The sequence below is a fragment of the Nicotiana tabacum genome, chromosome 24 (assembly GCF_000715075.1).
Source record: "Nicotiana tabacum cultivar K326 chromosome 24, ASM71507v2, whole genome shotgun sequence".
In the NCBI taxonomy this organism is placed as follows: Eukaryota; Viridiplantae; Streptophyta; class Magnoliopsida; order Solanales; family Solanaceae; genus Nicotiana; species Nicotiana tabacum.
This window is the reverse complement of record NC_134103.1, coordinates 74,737,791-74,760,027: the sequence shown is the minus strand read 5'-3', so window position 1 is coordinate 74,760,027 and position 22,237 is coordinate 74,737,791. Positions and strand designations below refer to the sequence as shown.

Genomic DNA, 22,237 nt, shown 5'->3' with positions numbered 1-22,237 from the left:
TTTTCCTGCCCGTCGCTTAGGCATTCGATACGTCTGGAATTTGATAGGAAGAGAAGGTTACCTATTGCTCTAAGCTTCATGGCACGATCTAGAGTAGAAAGAAATGAGACAATCCTGAATGTCTTGGTAGTTAACCATTTATATACGTGGCCGGCACACACATATAAAAGAAACTCCACTGGACACAGATTCATAAACTCCCTAGGACACTTGAACCTAGTACTCTGATACCAAACTTTGTCATGCCCCGAACCTAGGCCTGGACGTAACACGGCACCCGGTGCCTGACTACATGTGACTAAGCAAACTAACTGGCTGGCTGAATCAACATGTGATATCATAACATACTGAATGCGGAAGATAAACTAGCACATGCTGATATACTGAAAGTTTGAATGATATAAATCAAAAGGCGAAACACTAATATAATTCTGGAACATATCTGTAGCAAATATTGCTTAACATGAAAAGCTTGCGACTCTGTCTAACTGTTACTCTAGTCTAGAAGCCTCTAATGAAGTACTAAAAACACTGACTGTCTGAAAATACTGAAAGACTCTAAAGTAATGATAATGCCCCAAAAGAACTAAGGCGCATCAAATAGCTGATACGAGAATCCTAGCGCTCTGAATCGTCAACCTGTAAATCACTACTTGTATCGTTAGATGCAGGCCCCAGGCAAAAGGGACGTCAGTACATTTGAATTGCACTAGTATGTAAAGCAACTAGAAGAAAGAACTGTAAATGCTGAAACTGAAACTGAGCTGATAATAGAGAACAGATAACTAACTGAAATGATAAGTGCAGAAGCTGAAACTACAAAGATAACTGATAACTGAAATGATAATTGATAACTCATAACTGAACAAAGTAAGTAAGGATATGAATACTCCCTCTTCTGAATGATGAACAACATGTTTATCTGAATAAATAAACTGCGGCCTCAGGCCCAATATATATGTGCACAAACTGCGGTCTCAGGCCTAAGTATACGTATACATAACTGCGGCCTCAGGCCCAAAGATGTATAAAGCATTAACCGCGGCCTCGGGACCAAACATGCATAAAACATAAACTACGGCCTTAGGCCCAATTACATGTGTTCAACATTCAGGGATTTAAATTCTGGAACTGAAAATCATACTGCAATATGTGATACTGAAATACTGAATCATATTGAGTTACATGATACTGGAATTCTAAATAGGACTAGACTGAGACATGTATTCTTGAACAGATTATGAAATCTGAAACTTCAATTGTTTATTACATGCTGAGTAATCTAGACTAAGACTCATGGGCATCAAACCAAGTCTATATTTATTACACACTGAGCTCACAACCTTCAGAATGAAAGTCATGAACGAGTTGCGAAGCTAGAGAATAGAAGTTCTACAACTATTCAAGGAACTCAGCTTAACTATATTTCTGAGACAATTAGTAACGTTGTAAAAGAAACGTAATGTAGGGAGAATCATTAATATTCCCAAAGATAGAGAGTTAGCCTTACATACCTTAACTTCCTGCTCTTGAGCATAATACAACATTCGCCAACCCTTTCAACTTTAATCTATATCAATTCAAGTCAAAGGGATTCCATATTAGCAATAATACTCATGTTTTGGTCACTTAGGCATTTTATCAAACACTTGGTGAGTATAAAGCTTCATAGCCCTCATTAATGGTATTTCTATACCCAACAACCCATTCTCTTGCTCCTAGGTAAATTCTAAAATCTCAAATCAATATCATTGTTCATCACCCATAAGATAAACAACACCCATAATCAATAATCAACAACCAACAACCCAAATTCATAACCGTTCATGCTTTTCTATCAAACTCATCAACTCATATCTCATGAACTAGATTCTATAGTCATTAATCCAATACTATAATCAAGTAAAGGGTGAAGATATTACCTTTTTTGACGTTCAAAATCCTCTTGAATTCGAGTTCTAGGGTTTCTTTCTCAACCACGATGTTCCAATCGAATATCTAATGATTTGAAGGTTTTACCCATGTTAATAAGGTATTGGAGAATTGAAATCAACTTAGAATCACTATTAGAACTTACCTTGGATGGTGGAGGGACCTTGGGGGAGGGTAGGTTCTTGAGAGCTTCCTTTTCTAGAGCAAGTTTTTGTGTTTTGGGGTGTGGGGGACGAAGTAGGGCTTTAAAAATGACCTCCCGGGTGTGCTCCCGCGCACTTGAAGGCCCAACCACGCACCTAACGCGCAAAAAGGAAGTAACACTTCCACAAGTGCGCGGCCGCGCACGGGACCATCCGGGCGCGCATATTACGCATTGCTCTGTAAAACATACATAACTTTTTGTACAGAGATCCGCTAGGGCTCCACAATATATCGTTGGAAAGCTATTTCAAAGGGCTACAACTTTAGTGTTTGAGTTTTTCCAAATTCCTCACACATTTTTACTACATCCTACTGCAAGACAGACCTTTTATAAACTTTGTCGATTTTATCGAATCTTATACACCTCACTCCTAGTCTTGATTCTAAAATAACTATTTCCACCCATACTCATACTGATAGAACTTCACATGTCCAAAATATAATATTACTACTCATTTAACACATTCATACCTAAGCCGAATATACGGAGGTTACGGGAGAGTTTCTCACTCTAACCTATTTCAATAATTCCTAAAAGAAATTTTAAGTCATAAAACTGTTAAGTTATAGTGTTTGGGGCCTCAAATTTTATGGTGAGAAAATAAAACATTCGGCTTTGTTTGGTTGGGCCTTGAGCCGCCCATGCTAGTTGTGGTGGTTTATACCCTTTTATGAGCCACGCAAGCAAATCATTTGCTAATAAAATTGTATTACTAATATTATTGGCACTTCATTTTATCGTTATTGAATCTTAGAAGTGCGTACCGTGCACACTAGGCAAATTCCTATTCAGATTTCAGAGTCCAAAGGACGTTCATAAATATCCTATTAAAATAACCATATTTATCACATAATATTGAAATATAAAACAAAAGTATCTCCTGAAAGGATGAGGGTGCAAATCATTTTTCGAAAATTTCGAATCAAATGCCAAATCTCGCATCAAAGCCAGCCAAAGCATACGATAAAAACTTATTGGTATCAAATATTTATATCAGTTTAATAAATAAGTAACTTAATCATAAAAATTAGTATGATCTGAAGCGTTACATATTATAACAATTTATTGGTAATCTTTGAAATATCTATTCCTGAAATAATATTAAGGTGTATGATTATGTCATTTAAAAACTAGGCATTAGAAAAAATATTTATTTATTTACTTAATTATATGTTCATTTGAGTCTTATTCTTTTTCATTGATTATTAACACATAAAAATGATAATGGAACCTAACACCTCTACCTGTATGAGACCTAATTTTAGGGGGTGCACTACTTGTATTCAGCCAACACCTATTTCTCCGTCTCGCCTTATCTATTGCTTCTTTCTTGTAATTCTCATCCTTTGCCCTCGTGCTCTATTTCTCTCTCTCTATATCTATTTGCAGCATCCCTAAACCTACACCTAAGCGCCGGATCTATCACTAACAAGCGTTCGCTGTTTCAGGTTCATTCTTCTCTCTATCTATCGTATTTCTACGCAATTAATTTTGGGCTTATTTTTACTTCTTAGTGAATGACCTTGTACTATATCTTCTCTGCTAAAGTTCTTTACCATCATTTTCAATTTCATTTGGCAGTTACGTCTTTGTGTGTTTCTAGTTTTTTTTTTTTTGGTTATTTACCAGTACTGGAATGAAATGGGCGAGAAAAAGTGGAATTTATATAGAGGATTCATAGTTGGGGGATTAAAGCTTAGTTGGTTGATTGATTTAGGTTTCATTGGTTATTGTAGCTGGAGACGTTCTTAATTCAGATTTTTTTCGTTCATGTTGGGACATAAATATTGACTTGAATACTTAGCACTTGGAAGTAGATCTTTATTCGGAATTATTGTTCATTTTTTACTACAAGAAGTGAACACCCTCCACTTCCAACCAGGAGGTTGTGAGTTGGAGTACCCCAAGAGCAAGGTGGAGTTCTTGGAGGGAAGGAGCCGAGGGTCTATCGGAAACAGCCTCTCTACCTCAGGCTAGGGGTAAGGTCTATGTACACACTACACTCCTCAGACCCCACTAGTGGGATTATACTGAGTTGTTGTTGTTGTTGTTTTACGACAGTGGTGTCCGGGCCAGCTCATACGCAGGTACCGAGTAATTCTGTCTACCAAGGCTTAGGAAGATGGGAGGAAATCACCTAGTATCATTTTTGTTTCGGCTAGGATTTGAACCTGAGACCTCACGGTTCTCTTCCCACTTCATTGATCAGTAAGCTACACCCTTGGATGCAGCAAACTTTCCCCCCACATTTTCTTCATCCATTCCTAATAGTTCTACAGTTTTGTGGGTTTCTAATGATTTGTCTTGCATAGTGGTTTCCTGTCCAAAATTTTTTGGAGCAAGAAGAAGTGAACTTCGTTGTTACTTTTGAATAGGTAGAAAGTACTAATGGTTAATTGAGAAGCTGAGAGAATTTTGTGTTCTAATGCGTGGATCATTGCTCTCTGACTGTGAAGCATCGGTGGGTGGATATGAGCTGTTTTACGATTCTGCTTATGGATTCCAATTAATTTTTTGGTGAATGAATTGAAGATATCTGAATATATTGAAGGTCTTTATCTCTTCCTCCAACAACAACAACATACCCGGTCTTATCCCACTCTTTATCTCTTCCCCCCCAACAAAAAAAGATAAAATAATAAAAGAGGACTTTTGAAGCTAAAGGTGAAGGCTGAAGTTGAATCTGAAATCCTGTTTAACATCTCCGGCCTGGCATACGCACAAGGCAAAGAACTTTTTTTTTCTGTTGCTCTTCATTTTCCGAGGAAGGAGTGTTGAATGAAATTGCAGAGTATATTTAATTCTTTAGACCAATGGGTTATGGTGTTGATCCCAACTTGTTTAGGATTGAGGCGTAGTTGTTATTGGCCAGTGGGTTATGGTGATCATATACCTTGTGGGTGCGATTCATGTGAAGATATTGATAGACTAGAGTAAGGAGGAATTGTGATACGAATATTGAAGATGATAGGATTGGGAAAGGATGTAAATGGGGATGCATTGGGAAGTTATCGGTTAGCTGCATGATGAAAATGCTTACTACTTGTAGCTGGGAACATGACTTGAATCTGTACCATGAAGCTTCCTCCTGAATTCTGAATTCAGAAAAGTCCCTTTTTAAGTTAAAGTATATGTATTTACTCAGTAATATTGAACATTTTCCTGCGGTCCAACAAAGTCATATTTTGCTTAAGACTTTTGTATTCGTTTTATTTTATTATTGTTTCAATAAACTTGAAATGCAGAACTTTGTAGTTTGTGTGTTATTTTTTCAGGTACGTCTAAATTTTTAACTTCTATATTTGGGAAGCAAATTATTTACTGCCAGTCACACTCTGATAATTGACCATTAGAAATTGAATGGGACTATCAGATTGAAGATAGAGAGAGTGACTTTTTTCTTCGGCAAGAAAAGGAAAAAAGTAGTGAGATATATATAATTATCCGAAATAGAAAGGGTCATGTGCTGACCCGGTATCTTCAACTTTTCAAAACAGAAACAAACAAAAAGAAATAGAAAGGGAACTCTGCAAACCGATATATGATTGATGTAATGGATCCATTCTATATCTCATTTAAAAAGAAAAAAGAATAAAGAAGAATAAGAGCAATGGGTTCAGTCAGATAGCCTTTCAAGTTAAGAGAAGATATAGTTGCCTTTCAAGTTAAGAGAAGATATAGTTGCGGAGAGCTTTGTTATTAAAGAATGTACGCAGTGGTAGCAGCAGATATCCAAGGGTAGGAATCTGGTGCCTTACACTATCTCCATTCTGTATGCGCTTGTGCTGATGTTAAGTCAAGGTGTTGTCTGATGTCTCTTTGAAGTGAGAGGGCTAGGGTGTATGGAAAGTTTTATAAAACTGTGGCAACCTTTGTATAGCATCATTAGAAGAAAAGTACGTGGGTGAGAATGGTGCTGTTGCGGATAGTTGATTTATGAGCTGTTATATGTTAAGATGTGGATAGAGTTACCTGGTACCTGTTGCTGGTGGGAGGTGGCAGGTATCCGTGGAATTAGTCGAGGTGCGCGCAAGCTGGCCCGGACACCACGGTTATTAAAAAAAAAATGGGGATCCACAAACTTCTGTGATGCCTCTATGGTAAATCGTGCTGAATTTCTTGATGCTTGCTTTTAGTAGTGGTTTCATTTCCTTTCTATCAGTAGCTCTCCATGAATGGTATCAGCTTAACTCGGGCTGATATCCTTTGAATTTAATGATACCTGGTGAGCAAGGCAAACACTATCAGGTGCTAATCTCCAAAAATAAAGGGCATAGACTAGCAGATCAAAACTTGTAACCCGTTTCAATTTATGTGTTTTGCTTTCCCTTTTAATATGTTTAAAAGAGTTTCACCTTTCTATATTTAACGTTTTTAATTTCAGCATTCCCATTTTACCCTCAATGATGCTCCCTTATAGGAAAGGCACGGGAAGTTTAAGGCCATATTCAAGGGTATTTTTAGCATGTTATACACACCTTTAGTTTAAGACCACAAGATTCAAAAGTCTTTACATTCTTAAACTTGTACCCAGTCAAACTAAGACACATAAAATGAAACGGAGAGAGTAGTAGCATTATCACATGGGATTAGGGTTAATGGAAAATAAAGGAATTTCAGGAGCTATTCATTGAGACTGGGTTTTGGCTGGACACCGAAGTTTTTAGTTATTATTACCAATCTGAAGGGCCCATATGTGGCAAATATGCTTCTGTTTTAATTCTTGTGACCATGTTGTTGTTTGTGTATTGCAGCTGGACCAGAAGGAAAATGGCATTTGATTTATAAAAGAAAAGGAAGGATAATGGTATTTTATTGAGAAAATAAAAAGTTTAGTTTCACAACTCTAATTTCCATGACATATTATTGATCTTAACTTGTTTATACTCCAAAAATACTTGCTGTTTCTGGTAAAAGGTTTTGCTTCTATCAACACTCATTTGAGCTTTCTGTCAGCTAAGGAAACCATCTCCATATGTCTTTGAGTTGGGAATCAATTGTCAGCTGTTGTATGACAAGTAGTAGTTAATGATTGTGTGGTGGTGCTGGCATGTGTTTGTCACAAGAGATATGCTCTATATTTAGGAGGATGTAGCTGGAGATGATGTTTCCTGAATCAACAAGCTTTTGATGCTTGTATATTGAATAATATCTCTGTAGTGGTGTTGGAATTTGGTATTTAAAATGAAAGAAAGGAGTACAGTTAAGGTTTATTTGGACTGATGTGGTCTTGGATGTGTGGTTGTGGTGGACAGGGAGGAGGCAGCAGCTGGGTGGTGGAGTGGTGATATTTTAGCTGGTCGTTAATTGGTGGTTCTGTTTGTGTTGGTTTTGAATATGAGATCTGGCAGCAGAAGCCGAAGCAGGAGCCGAAGCAGGAGCCCAGTGGATCGCAAAATCCGTACACAACGGTTCTCCCACCGTGATGCACCATATAGACGGGAGTCACGTCGGGGTTTCAGGTTCTCTGGTTTTAATCATTTGTATGTTTAGCTATTCTCATTCTAGCACCTGTTGGTGGGAGCAAAGAGATCTGGGTCTGTTCGACTTGGATGGAGGCTAATTATTATATGGGTGTTTTGATATGCATGTTTGGAGTGTTGAACTGAATTTACACTTATGCTCAAGATATTTCCCTGTACGTGTGTAATGCTGTTCTGTAATTGTTAGACTAATAATTAGACTACGCTTTGACGTGGCTGTTTGGAAACTGATTTGGCAGTCCAATGTTAGACTTCCATAAGACTCAAATGCTCAAGTGTGAAATTGGGATGATCAGTATCCCTACTGATTAGTGCCTTTTATGTTAAATACCTGGACTTATTAAGCTCAAATCTTTTATACCTTGAACTGTTACATTTTCTGATCAGTTGAAATGGATTTTGTTCAATAATGAGGTTTCTCATTTAAAAAAAAAATTGTTCTTTGTTAAAGCACTATTTTGCTTTGTTTTGCTAGTGAAGTTATGGATCTTATGCAGCCAGAGTCTAATAAAATCTAGCCTATCTATTTTGACCTCATACCTCACGTTTCATTTGCATACATTCCTCAATGAGTTCAGAAGGAATGTGGAAACAAAAAGAATTATTTTAATACACAGATTTCTTGGAGTATGCTATTTTACCTGCTCTTTGACTCTCTCTAACATCCGGAGTGTACAATTTTTGGCTCTTTGGTGGAAAGGTTTCTTCTTTTTCTCATGGTTTCTGTTATTACTTGTTTATGTTTTAAGCAGTGAGAGTGGTCTCTGCAAGAACTGCAAGCGCCCCGGCCATTTTGCTCGGGAGTGCCCTAATGTTGCCATATGTCACAACTGTGGTCTCCCAGGGTAAGTATTACAATATTCTGTGTTAATTAACTACTTGTTTCCCGTCCAACCGGAAAGCATAAGCATTACTATTGCATTTACTTACTCGGAGAAACAGTTGTGCAACAGATTAAAGTTGAATCACAGAAGTTGCTAATGGCGCTGCTATATTGTCATTCTTTATTGTTTGCATGTTTCATTTATTTGCATCACTTTCTTCCAGTATACAACGCACGGAACTTAATATTTGATATAGGTACTAAGGGGCAAGATACCCTGATATCCCTTAACTTAAGTGCAGCACACTGAATAGTTTTTAGCTTACAGGTAACTAAGGGGGATATCCTGAAACCTAGTACACAGAACCGAACATGCTTTGCTGAAAACTGAAGACACTCACATCGCAAGGAAGCAACATATTGAAATGAAATACTAATAATATGTAATTTTTAGTACTTAGCTTCTAAAAGTACCCAAACAATCAAACAATCAAATTTAGCAAGTATATTAGAACTGCCAGTATATAGTAGTTGCTTACACAGGATCACTAATATAAACATTAAACAGTAAACAAATACAAGTTAGTTTACTTGGTAACTGGCAATGTCCAGACTCGAGCTTGAGTGTTGTCTTAAAGAGTGTTGTCTTAAAGGGAAGTGTATGTGCAACATGCTGCTGGTGTTTACAAGTTGCTTGATAAAATGACTTCCTTCTTTGGCTTTCCTAATACATGTATTACTTATTCTTTCATGTATCTTTTGTTGAGAAGGTGTAGTTGTTCTATTCTATCAGTGCTTTCACGCATGTTTGTGCCCGAAATTTAGGGTCAGTAATGTTGGTAGAACAAGTTATATTTATTACTTCTTTAATTTTGACTTTGCCTCCAAAACTTAAACAGGCATATTGCTTCCGAGTGTACCACAAAATCTCTTTGTTGGAATTGCCGAGAGCCAGGCCACATGGCTGGAGATTGTCCAAATGAAGGAATCTGCCACACTTGTGGAAAGGCAGGACACCGTGCTAGAGACTGCGCGGCTCCTCCACTGCCTCCTGGTGACCTGAAGCTGTGCAATAACTGCTTCAAGCAAGGCCATATTGCAGTCGACTGCACCAATGACAAGGCATGCAAAAATTGTAGGAAGACTGGTCACCTGGCACGTGATTGTCAAAATGATCCTGTGTGCAACCTATGTAATATATCCGGTCATATGGCGAGAGGTTGCCCCAAGGCCGGTGCTCTTGAAGAGAGGGGTGGTGGAGCTCGCCCTGTTGGTGGGGGAGGAGGATATAGGGACATTGTATGTCGAAACTGCCAGCAAGTGGGCCACATGAGTCGAGATTGCATGCCATTGATGATCTGTCACAACTGTGGGGGAAGAGGACACCTAGCTTATGAGTGCCCCTCTGGAAGGTTTATGGACCACCCCTCGGGAAGGTTTATGGACCGCCCTTCGGGAAGGTTTATGGACCACCCCTCTGGAAGGTTTATGGACCGTTTTCCTAGGAGGTACTGACGGATAAAAGACATGCCATATCAATAGGGGGACTATTGATGATATCTTCTTCTTCTTTCCTCTTTGAATTGGGATTGACATTTACTTTAGAATATCGGAATTTTGGAACTAGTTATTTTGATTTGCGTCTTTATATCTTTTGACTGGATATGATGAAACTATTATTTAGAACATGGATTGATGTAAACTATAGCGAGGCACATTTTTATTTGGTGATTCTGCTAGCTAATGGAAAGATGAGGGCATTGGTTTTTCTTGGTATTTGTGCTGTTAATTTTTATGTCAGACAGCCCTGGGTTTAGGCTCTTGCTTGTTATTTTTGGTTAGGATATCATTAACTCTTGAGTGATTTGCTGGTCTGACCTTGTTGGAGGTTATTGCTTATTCACCTAGGAGTGCACTGTTGAGTCAATGCTAGAATCTGTTTGAGGTAATTTCTCAAAAATAGCTGCTTCTTGTTGCTAATATAAGCATTACAAATATGATAGCTGGGGACACGAATTGGTGCGATATACCGTAGTATCTTCTAACTGTCAATACTCTGTTTCGAGTGGTCATTCCTAGGGCACGAACTTCTGCTATGAGTTTTGGGACTAAGATTAAATACCCAACAAAAAATTAACAGTTTCTGTTTATTTGCCACTCTTTGCTCTCAGTAAGTTAACTTACCAGCAACCAGGACTAGAGTAAAATACAAGGGAAATGGAATTTTCTTCTTCCCCTTCTATCAGTCTATGGGAGATTATCTTGCTAGTGTTTCAGGCGAAGGCGGTTATGTTGCTGTTGACAGTTATTTCCTTTTTTGTTTTCGGAGAAACGAATTGGTTAAGCAAGCTAAGAAGAAATAGTATTATTTTTCGCATAAGTTTAGGTGTTTGTACTACAAGTATGAGCTGTAACTGGATGTAACATGGGAATTAACGTCAACCCATCTCCAGAAATTTAACGGCGGATCTAGAATTTAGACACATGAATTCTTAGTTGAGAGAGTTCAATAATGTATATTTCTACCTACACTTGTTTTTTCTCTCATGTAACTACAACATTTCCATCGAACTCGCGAACCCTTAATTGGATCAGCCACTGCTGAAACAGAACCATGACCATTAATTACAGGAGACGCCAACAAACATAGAGATGTTACCAAGCCACACAACGTAGGGTGGCCTCAATCAGCAGTGAAGTCAGAAATTTCATAAAAATTATGCGGGGTGCCTTATTTGGTCGCCCCCATTAAGCCGTACCCACTTTTTAAATTTTTTTAACTAGTACCCAAAGTTAAACAACTTCAGGCATTTTTATCCTCCTCCTCCTCCTCCTCCTCCTTCTTCTTCTTCTTTTCTTCGGGTGACAGTGATTTTATATGGTATTTGTGAACATATTTAAATGTAGTTTATGATATTTTACAGTAGTGAGCTGTTGTAGCGCTTTATTTTTTACCATTGCTTAGGGTTTCTTCTTCTTCTTTTTCTTAATTGCAAAATGAGTTCGTTAGATTTATTATTGTTTTGACAAATTGATGATTGAAGTTTGTTCTTGATGATATTTGGAAGTTATGTTTCAAATTTGAGCTCATTTAGAGTAGATTTAGGTGTTAAATCATATATTGGATTGTTAAAATTCGAAAAATAAATTTTTATTTCTAGGCAATTTGTACTTCAGGTCTATTTGGCCTTAAGTACATGAAAACGTTTGTTGCACTTCAGTCCTATTTGGCCTTAAGTGCATCTGAACTGCAATTTTTTCACTTCACACTTATTTGGCCTTAAGTGCATGAAACCATTGGTTGCACTTCAGACCTATTTGGCCTTAAGTGCATCTGAAGTGTAATTTTTTTAGTTCAGACCTATCTGACCGTAAGTGCATCTGAAGTGCAATTTTTTCACTTCAGACCTCTCCGACCTTAAGTGCATGAAAATATTTATTACTTCAGACCTATTTGGCCTTTAGTGCATCTTAAGTGCAATTTTTACACTTTAGACTTAATTGGCCTTAAGTGCATTGCACTTCAGACTAATTTTTTTTAACTTCAGACCCGATAAGTCTGAAGTTGATCGTAAAGTGGGTAGGCTTGCAAACTTTTTTACAAAGTGGGTGATAGAAACTTAGGGTCCACCAAACTGTATAGAGAATCGGGTTCTCTATCAGTTCCCACAGAACACACATAAAGAGATAAGTAAATGACACATTGGAGTTTTACGTAGAAAACTCCCAACTCACGGGGATTAAAAACCATGACCTATACTCGTAGGATTTCAACTTCAATAACCGAGCAAGTTCAGATTACAACCTACTGTAACCTAGGAATTAAACCCTTAACCCCTCACTCACTTGTAATAACTCTATTACAAGCCTCTTTGTAATAACTCTATTACAAAGCTCACAACTCGACTAGCTCTAGTCAGGATACAAACACGAGGTTTATGATTTTACAAAAGGTTTCCCACACAATGCGTCTAGCTAAGCTAAGTAGGAATTACAAGCAAATCACTTTAACAAAGGTACAACATAACTAGGGCCATGTAATAACTCAATGTAGGAAAATGGTCCTTCGTTATGATGTTTCTCTGTTCTTGAAGCCCTGAATGTCACTTGCAATTTGGAAACACACTTGAGAGAAAGCTTGATCAATTCTTGAATGTGCAAGTGTGTTGTTTTCACTTTGCTTCATGTTAATATTACACAAGTGATATCACTTGGATGATGAAAGTAATATCCGATACAAGTCATGTCCTAGGAGGTGGCTACTGCACTGGTCACACTGTTGCGAGTGTGTGCAGAGGAACAGTTACAGCAACTTTACAGCTGTGAACAGTTGATTGGTACAGTCAGCAAGGGAACTGATGTCCATTTGTTCCTCCTGTCATCTCTTTGACTCTGATTGTTGGAACTTGTGTCTGATTTGATACTTGTTGTTCTTGAGCACTTTGAGGATGTGTAACAGGTTCCCCATCTGGTTCTCATCATTAAGTTTGTTAGATCATCAAAACATAACAATGCACATAACTTATCAATTTCTCCCTTTTTGATGATGACAAACTTGTAATAGAAGTTCCCCCCGAGAGCCAAAGAACCGATGTACCACAATATGTCCTGTATTCCCCCTGAACTTGTTCCCCCTTGTCTAGCATGGTTAACTCATGCCACATGTGTGCGCACAAACATGGATAAAAACAGAGCATAAGAGTATAGCATGCATAGTACCATTTGTTACACAGTCATTCACAAAATAAAATAACTTAAAAAGTACCAATCACTGAACACAGTAAAATAAAAGGACCAAAACAGATGGCAGACAACTTGAACTGGACACTGGGAAGGGAACGATTTTAAGGAGCACTGGATGAGGGAGGCAGCGATGAAGAGGCAAGGGCTCTAACAAGGATATCCATTCGAGCATTTGCTGACACTTACTCATTAAGAAACCTCTCCTTCAGGTCCTCGACCTGTTTCCTGAGATCAACATTTTCCTTGGTCAGACGGGTAACCTCTGCGCCTTGTGAACTGCTGGAACTAGGTGACTCCTGGGCCTGATTAAGCTGTCCCTCAAGAATGACATTCCATGCCATCAACTTCCTTATCTCTTCATTGGCAATGTTCTGAGCTTCAATCAGTTGAGAGATAGTGAAATTGATGCCAACCCCTCCTTTCTTATCGATACACTCACACTCTTCTAAGTTAGTCTTGGAGAAGGTCTACTTGCGAGTACCACTGTAGCCTTTCCAAAAGGCACTTTGAAGAACTCAAATACCTTAATGAGTAAGAACTCGCAAGGCAGCCCATGATTACTATCCTTAAAATCTGTCATTTTCTTCATGTGCTCAATCATGATACCCGACAGATTGATAGTGGAGTAGGTATCCAGTGCTTCTATGAGGAACAAGTCTGCTCGTGACGTAATAGAATGCCTTTCTGCGCGTGAGAGCAAAATCTTGTTCACCATCTCGAACAACAATTGGTACACTAGAAGGAGGGCCTTCTTTTGTACCCGTCCCCCCATGCTGTACTGAATCACCTTCAAAATGGCATTTCTAAAGTTTGAAGAGCAAGTCCCCTCAATGGATGATATGAAGCCAGTAGGCACTCCCAAAATTGTTTCCAGCACAACCTCATCCATCACAAAATCAACACCATGCACCTTCAGGCATGTGTTGTCATCTTCTACAGTGAACATATCAGCATAGAAACTGCGCACCTCCGCATCATACACCTTAGGGCTCTCAGTAGTGAACAAATGTGTCCACTGTTGAAATTCACAAATATTAACCAGTTGACACATCCCTGTCATGTCAAGAATATCAGGGGCAATTGTTCTGCCCCACAGCACCTTCTGGTGTCTCAGGTTTACTCCTCCTTCATCCTTGGCCACACCCACCCTGGTTTTCTTGGAGGAACCAGGTTTCTCATTGACACCTGCCTTCCTTTTCATAGATTTTCTCACACTCTTCCCTTTCTCTGCAGATTTCTCAGACAATTTCTCAGGCACCTTGTCACCAGACTTTTCAGACACTTTCTCACCAGAATCTTCAGCTACCTTCTCCCCAAACTTTTCTACTTCAACATTGCTAGCCTCCATCATGCTCACAGATGATTCTCTCCTAGGTTTTGGAACTGTAGGTTTCTTCGAGGACTTACGAGTTAAGGAACCGGGTTCCTCAGTCACCTCGTCATCAATATCAATAATAAGTGCCGTAGGCACTTCCTCTTCATTCACCAGCTTTCCCCCTTTCACTAACCTCCTCATTTTATTCTCTTCTCTGCTTTTCTTTAGCAGACTCAAGAGCCTCCCTCTTTTACAACCTAGTAGTGGGTCTTTTAAGAGTAGGTGCACCGGGAACTCCTTTCTTACTTCGAGCAGCAATGAAGCTTGCTACATGCATATCATCATAGTCTTCCTTACTATTTTCCTCTTCAGATAGAGATCTCATCTCAAGAATGACAAAGTTTAGTGGCTCAGCATCAAAGTGAGGGGAGGGAGCAGGATCAGTACTGACATGGGGCTCTTTTGTAGAGCAGGGAGTTTCATCCCAAGTAGGAGCAGAGGGCTCCTCTTGAGAAGAGGGCTCCTCTTGAGCAGAGGGAACATGTCCCTCATGAGTTTCCCCAGTAGTACTATCAGGTGCTATATTTTCAAAGGGCACCAGTTCCCTACTCTCTTCCGGATAGCCTTCACCTTCCCCCTGACACCCAACAGTATCATTAACCTCCTCACAACCGCCGACCACGACTCCCTCAGCGGCTATTAATAATATATCTTCTATGGATTTTTGTTCATTTAACCCTAAGGTAGACTCAGGAGAGATATTATATGTAGGGTTGGCAACATTCAAATCAAGGCTTGGTGCTGATTCTTTACAATCACGAACCACACTCTGTTGGGCCTCAGAGCTCTCTTCTATTTGCAGACTGGAGACTTCTTGAGTTTCTTCTCCCTCTACTGTGTCACATTTAGCCATTGTTTCTGACAAGGCAGAAGGAGAGGTTACAACCACAAACCTCTTTGGGTTCGGAGGTTTGCGACTCCGATGAGAACCTGAACTTGATTAGGCTGGAGAAAAAGTAGAGGGTGGTTGAGAATCTTGTATGGGGTTTGGACTTGGTGGCATGTGGGACTTAGACTTTGTCGCCTATGCTTCGTGAGATGAAGACACAGTGGGGACGACACCTGGAATATTTGAGGCTTCTAGATTCTCAGACATGGTAGGGATTTGTAGTAAGAACATAAAGAAATGAAGTATTTGGTTGTTGAGAGAAAAAGGGAGATTTTGGATTTTGATATGAACAATGGTTATAGAGACATCGTTTGGGTTTATTTAAACAGGGTGAGGAACCGGTTGGAAATGGGTATTAATTTTCTGGGTAGACGGGTCGATTAGTAATGGGTACGACGTTTGGATTCTAAAGAAGGGTAAAAAGAGAAACTCAAATTTTAATGACGTGGCACTTTCTCAGCTGTTAAAGAGTTGTGTATGAGAGTACAAAGAAACTACTAACCTGTGTCAAGGGAACCAGGTTCCCTGACAAGTTTTGTAAATGTGAGCCTCATCCTTTTACCAACACGCAGTGCCACTAGCTTCTTGGTTGCTCTGTAATTGCCATGTGTGTGTACCTATAACGGTATAGAAATGAGTTAGAACTTGCCAGAAAATACTTTTTAGCTGTTTTACCTGTTCATTTATTTCATAGCCAATCATTGAGGGACAAGGTGATCAACTTGACTTTATCAACCCTAGTCCCAGTTGATTCTTTTCGAATTGCTCTCTACTCAGTGCTTTGGTGAAGATATCTACCATTTGGTCTTATGTGCTGCAAAACTTCATGCAGATAAGACCCTTTTCAACATTGTCTCTGAGAAAATGATGTCGTACATTAATGTGCTTCGTTCTCTTGTGCTGGACTGGATTATTTGCCATGTTGAGAGCACTAGTCTTATCACATAGTAATGACACGCAATACTGCTGCTTGATCCACAGCAATTAAATACAGCAAGAAGCAACTGCCACATATTCAGCTTCTACAGTTGAAAGAGCCATTGAGTTTTATTTCCTCGTACCCCATAAAATTAGGCATGGTCCTAGAAAATGTGCCATGCCAGAGGTATTTTTTCTATCCACCAGATAACCAGCATAATCAGCGTCAGCATATCCAATCAAGTCAAAATTGTCTCCTGAAGGGTAGTAGAGAACCAGGTCCTGTGTTCCTTTGAGATATCTTAGAATTCTCTTGACAGCCTTCAGATGAGATTCCTTTGGATTGAAACCTACCACATAATCCTATGCTGAATACGATATTTGTTCTACTTGCTGTGAGATACATGAGTGACCCAATGATACCTCTGTACATGGTCTCATTCACAGGAGAACCCGGTTCATCCATGTCAAGACGAGTGGCGGTAGCAATAGGAGTATCAATGATTTTTGAACTTTCCATCTCAAATCTCTTTAGAAGCTCTTTGATATACTTCTGCTGACTTATCATTGTCCCTTTAGGAGTTTGCTTAACTTGCAGACTCAAGAAGAAATTCAATTCCCCCATCATACTCATTTCAAACTCGCTGCCCATGAGCTTTGCAAATTCTTTACACATAGAGTCATTTGTTGCACCAAAGATGATGTCGTCAACATATAATTGCACAATGAGCAGGTTCCTCCCCCGTTTCTTCATAAATAGGGTATTGTCGATTTTTCCTCTTGTAAATCCATTTTCTAGGAGGAATTTGGATAACCTTTCATACCAAGCACGAGGAGCCTGCTTCAGCCCATACAAAGCTTTGTCAAGTTTGAATATATGCTCAGGATACTCATGACATTCGAATTCAGGTGGTTGCTTGTCGAAGACTTCTTCTTTTAGAAAGCCATTCAGAAATGCATTTTTGACATCCATTTGGAACAATTTGAATTCCATATGAGATGCAAAGGCAATGGGGATTCTGATGGCTTCCATTCGAGCAACTGGAGAAAAAGTTTCATCATAGTCAATCCCTTCTTCTTGATTGTAGCCTTGAACTAGTAGCCTTGCCTTGTTCCTTGTTGTATTTCCAAACTCATCAAGTTTGTCTCTGAATACCCACCTAGTTCCTATAACAGTTCTGTTAGCAGGTTGAGGAACCAGGTGCCATACGTTGTTCCTCTCAAATTGATGGAGTTCATCTTTCATAGCAGTAATCCAGTCAGCATCTTTCAATGCTTCCTTGATATTTTTAGGCTCAATTTGAGAAAGAAAGGCCGAGAAGGCAAGTGTGTTTCTTGACTTTGATCTAGTTTGAATCCCTGAGTCGAGAGGAGTGATCATATTTTGAAGAGGGTGTGAACTTTTGTGCTTCCAGTTAGATACCTGAATCTCATTGTGAGAGGATCCAGGTTCTTCTGAATGTGATCCATTGTTAACATGAGTCCCGCTTCTCAGCTCAGCATCTGGGGTTCCTTGCACATCATCAACAACTCTATTCTCAGCTTCAGTTATTGTGATTGAGGGACCAGGTTCCTCTGCATCAGTTTGAGATACAGCTGCACCATCTTCATTTGATTCCTTGACGTGACACATCATGTCGGCATTTCCATTTGCCATATCAATGACTTCACCAGGAACCATTGACTGCTCTCCGTCTTGATCGATCTTATCATGTGAATCTTTCCCACATAAGTGGTGTGATTCATTAAAGATCACATGTATGCTTTCCTCAACACATTGAGTTCTTTTGTTGTAGACTTTGTGGGCTTTGCTTTGTGATGAATAGCCCAGAAAGATTCGTTCATCATTTTTGGCATCAAATTTTCCAAGTGCTTCTTTGCCATTGTTGAGAACAAAGCATTTGCATCCAAATGTTCTTAAATGTGTTAGCTTGGGTTTCCTCCCTTTCAACAGTTCATATGGGGTTTTGTTCAGGAGGGACCTGATCATGCACCTGTTCACCAAGTAGCATGCAGTGTTAACTGCTTATGCCCAGAAGCTTTTTGCAATGCCACTGTCAATTAACATTGTCCTTGCCATGTCTTCAAGAGTCCTATTTTTCCTCTCCACAACACCATTTTGTTGAGGTGTTCTTGGAGCTGAAAAATTATGACTTATGCCATTTTCAGCAAAGAATTTATCGAATTTTGCATTGTCAAACTTTGTGACATGATCAGATCTTATACACACAACATTATGGCTCATCTTCACTTGGATCTTCTTTACAAAAGCAGCAAACACGAAAAAAGTTTCATCCTTGGTTCTGAGGAACAAGGTCCAGCTAAATCTAGAATAGTCATCTACTATAACAAATATGTACTTCTTTCCTCCTTTACTTGGCACCCTCATAGGTCCACAAAGAGCCATATGGAGAAGATCAAGAGTCCTTGAGGTGCTGACTTCCTTTCTGGGCTTGAAGGAGGACCTGGATTGCTTTTCTTTTACTCATGCATCACACACCTTGTGATTTTTGAAGCTTGACTTAGGCAGGCCACGAACCAGGTCCTTCTTGACCAATTTGTTCAGCAAAGTAAAACTTGCATAACCCAATATTCTGTGCCATAATTCAGTATCATCATCAACAACACTTAGACATGTGAGATCCCCATTTTGCAAGGACTCAAAATCAGCAACATAAATATTTTTGTATCTTTTTGCCACCAGGACCACTTCACGAGTCACACGATTTGTGATTGTGTAGACTTTTGACACAAATTCCACTTTGTTTACTTTTTCGCAGATTTGGGAAACACTCAGTAGGCTATATTTCAAGTCGTTCACATAGTACACATTTTTAATTGAGTGAGTGAGTGACTTCCCAATTCTTCCTACTCCCAGAATGTATCCCTTTTTGCCATTGCCAAAGGACACACTCCCTCCTTGCAAGGCTTTGAGTGAAAGGAAATCATCGATGCTTCCAGTCACGTGCTTAGAACAACTACTATCCATATACCATTTTTGGCTACTTCCTTTTACTGCTCCCTGCACAAGAGAATCAAGGATTAAACTTAGGAACCCAAACAAGTTTAGATCCCTTGTAGTGAGGAAAAGGGAATTAAACTTCTTTTTGTCCAGGCATGCAATGTACGTTTTTTAATGGAGGAACCAGGTTCCTTAACAGCAGTTACCTTTTCAATAGAAACCTTGTTTTTCTGTTGGGACTGAATTCTAGCCTTATAACTTTCTTTAAAGTGAGCAGTGTTGCCACAGTGAGTGCAAAGTCAGTTATCAGGGATGGTAACATACTTGCTATGTGAATTGTAGAGAGTCTTTTCCTTTTGGAACCCGACTCCCTGCCTGTTCCCACCACTGCTTGTATATATGGCAGCAATTGTATCAGAGGACCAGGTCCACTTTAGAGATTTTTCTAGGTCATTTTTAACTCTGCCTAGGTCTTCTTGAAGCTGTCTGTTTCTTTCAAGTTCAGCACACAGACTAGATTTCACAGATTTGAGTTTATTTTCAAGCTTAATGTGTGTCTCACTTGCAACTTTATTTCCCTTTTGGACAGTCCCAGAACTGTTTCCCCTTTTTAATTTCTCTATTGTTTCTTTTAGGTCCATGACGACTACCAACAAGTCATCTCTCTCATATTCTACGTCTTCAACCTTTTTAATCATAACACTCTTTTCTTTCATCAAATCCTTGATGGTTTCTTTTAGGCCAACCACTACGATTACCAAATCATCTCTCTCATTTTCTACCTCTCCTAGCTCTATAGTTAAAGCATTTTTATCATTTATAAGATTGTGATAAGCACCAATTAAAATATTTACCAAAGATATAAGCTTTTTCTGAGAGTAAGACTTTATATTTCTTTGAACGTCTAGAAAGTTTACCTCATCATCATCATTATTTTCATCATCGTCAGATTTTGCCATCAAGGCAAAGATAAAATCATAATCAGCTGTTTTACTTTCAACTACCATCACGGAGGTATCACCTTGTGCATCATCTTCTCCAGATTCGCTGGAAGAATCTCCCCATGCAGCAAGAGCTTGTTTCACAACATTATTAGCGATTTCTTTTCTCTTGAATCTTTTGTCAGGAACCGGGTTCTTCTTGGCTGCTTTGTCTGTGTTGTGATTGTACTGATCTTACTTAAGGAGAGGACAGTCCTTAATAAAGTGTCCTGGCTTTCCACATTTATGACATAAGTCATACCCTCTTGGCTTGCTGGAGCTTCCCCTTTTTGCAATACCTCCATTCCTGCGAACCATTTTCTGAAATCACTTTGTCAGGTAAGCCATATTAGCATCCTCACCACTTGAGTCATTGTTGTCTGTCTTGAGGACGAGGTTATTCTTCCTTTTGGGCTCTTTTCTCTCATGATCCTTCTTCTTCTTTATTTCATAAGTTTTCATATTACTACTAAGTTAATCAAGTGGTTAGTTTTTGTAGATCCTTTGCCCATGTGATAGCATTTACTTTGCTTTCCTAGGAACTAGGTAATACGCTGAGTATTTTCCTGAAAAATTTGTTCCTTGGAATGATTTCTCCTAGGGAATGGAGCTCATTGATGATAGAGGTGAAGCGAGTGTGCATGTCCTGAATGGACTCATCATCTTTCATCCTGAAGAGTTCATACTCAGTGGTTAGCATATCAATCTTCGACTACTTGATTTGAATTGTCCCTTCGTGTGCTATTGGAGAGCTTCCCAGACCTCCTTGGCAGATTGACATGCAAAAATCCCGTTGTATTCGTCTAGTCTGATACCACAGATGAGGATCTTGTTTGCTCGAAAGTTCTTTTCTATAGCCTTGCAATCAACATCGTTGTACTCCTTCCTTGTCTTAGGAACTGTCATTGCTGGTTCACCAATGGTCTTCATAGGAACGAAAGGACCATCGCAGATAACATCCCAGAGCTCTGAATCTTCAGCCATGATGAAATCATCCATCCTTGTCTTCTACCATCCGTAGTATTGGCCATTGAATCTTGGCGGTCTGTAGGTAGATTGACATTTTTTAAAGTTTGGTGAAGCAGCCATTAGGATCCTTTCTAGGTGTTAGCCTCATAGAAAGAACCTGCTCTGATACCAATTGATAGAAACTTAGGGTCCACCAAACTGTATAGAAAACAAGGTTCTTTATCAGTTCCCACAGAACGCACACAAAGAGATAAGTAAATGACACAACAGAGTTTTACGTGGAAAACTCCCAGCTCATGGGATTAAAAATCACGACCTACACTCGTAGGATTTCAACTTCACTAAACGAGCAAGTTCAAATTACAACTTATTGTAACCTAGGAATTAAAACCTTAACCCTTCACTCACTTGTAATAACTCTATTACAAGCCTCTTTGTAAGAACTCTATTACAAAGCTCACAACTCGACTAGCTCTAGTCAAGACACAAACACGAGGTTTATGATTTTACAAAAGGTTTCCCACACAATGATTCTAGCTAAGCTAAGTAAGAATTACAAGTAAATCACTTTAACAAAGGTACAACATAACTAGGGACATGTAATAACTCAATGCAGGAAACTGGTCTTTCGTTATGATGTTTCTCTATTCTTGAAGCCTTGAATGTCACTTGCAAGTTGGCAACACTTGAGAGAAAGCTTGATCAATTCTTGAATGTGCAAGTGTGTTGTTTTCCCTTTGCTTCATATTAATATTACACAAGTGGCATCACTTGGATAATGCAAGCAATATCCGGTACAAGGCATGTCCTAGGAGGTGGCTGCTGCACTGGTCACACTGTTGCGTGTGTGCAGAGGAACAGTTGCAGCAACTTTATAGTTGTGAGCAGTTGACTGGTACAGTCAGCAAGGGAACTTATGTCCATCTGTTCTCCTGTCGTCTCTTTGACTCTGATTGTT

The 22,237-nt window shown here is 39.2% G+C and overlaps 1 protein-coding gene across 5 annotated transcripts; it reads left to right on the top strand.

The window, feature by feature from the left end:
* Positions 1-3,383: 3,383 nt before the first annotated feature.
* LOC107759368 (uncharacterized) lies at positions 3,384-10,219 on the top strand. Of its 5 annotated transcripts, none has more exons than XM_075247240.1 (5): positions 3,395-3,585; positions 6,892-6,944; positions 7,393-7,599; positions 8,370-8,465; positions 9,343-10,219. In XM_075247240.1, the coding sequence occupies exons 3-5, from the start codon at positions 7,475-7,477 to the stop codon at positions 9,956-9,958; spliced, it is 837 nt and encodes a 278-aa protein (XP_075103341.1). In that variant the 5' UTR covers positions 3,395-3,585; positions 6,892-6,944; positions 7,393-7,474; the 3' UTR covers positions 9,959-10,219. The 5 variants fall into 5 exon arrangements, with proteins under 5 accessions (XP_075103342.1, XP_075103339.1, XP_075103341.1 ...); XM_075247242.1 differs by having other exon boundaries at positions 3,396-3,585; positions 8,373-8,465; XM_075247241.1 differs by lacking the exon at positions 6,892-6,944 and having other exon boundaries at positions 3,384-3,585; positions 8,373-8,465.
* The last annotated feature ends 12,018 nt before the right edge of the window (positions 10,220-22,237 follow it).

Excerpts from the sequence above, each read along its gene's own strand:
- LOC107759368 (XM_075247238.1), top strand. The coding sequence starts at position 7,475 with ATGAGATCTGGCAGCAGAAGCCGAAGCAGGAGCCGAAGCAGGAGCCCA. Across the intron at positions 7,600-8,369 it reads GAGTCACGTCGGGGTTTCAG|CAGTGAGAGTGGTCTCTGCA; the intron begins GTTCTCTGGTTT and ends TTATGTTTTAAG. Across the intron at positions 8,466-9,342 it reads CACAACTGTGGTCTCCCAGG|GCATATTGCTTCCGAGTGTA; the intron begins GTAAGTATTACA and ends AAACTTAAACAG.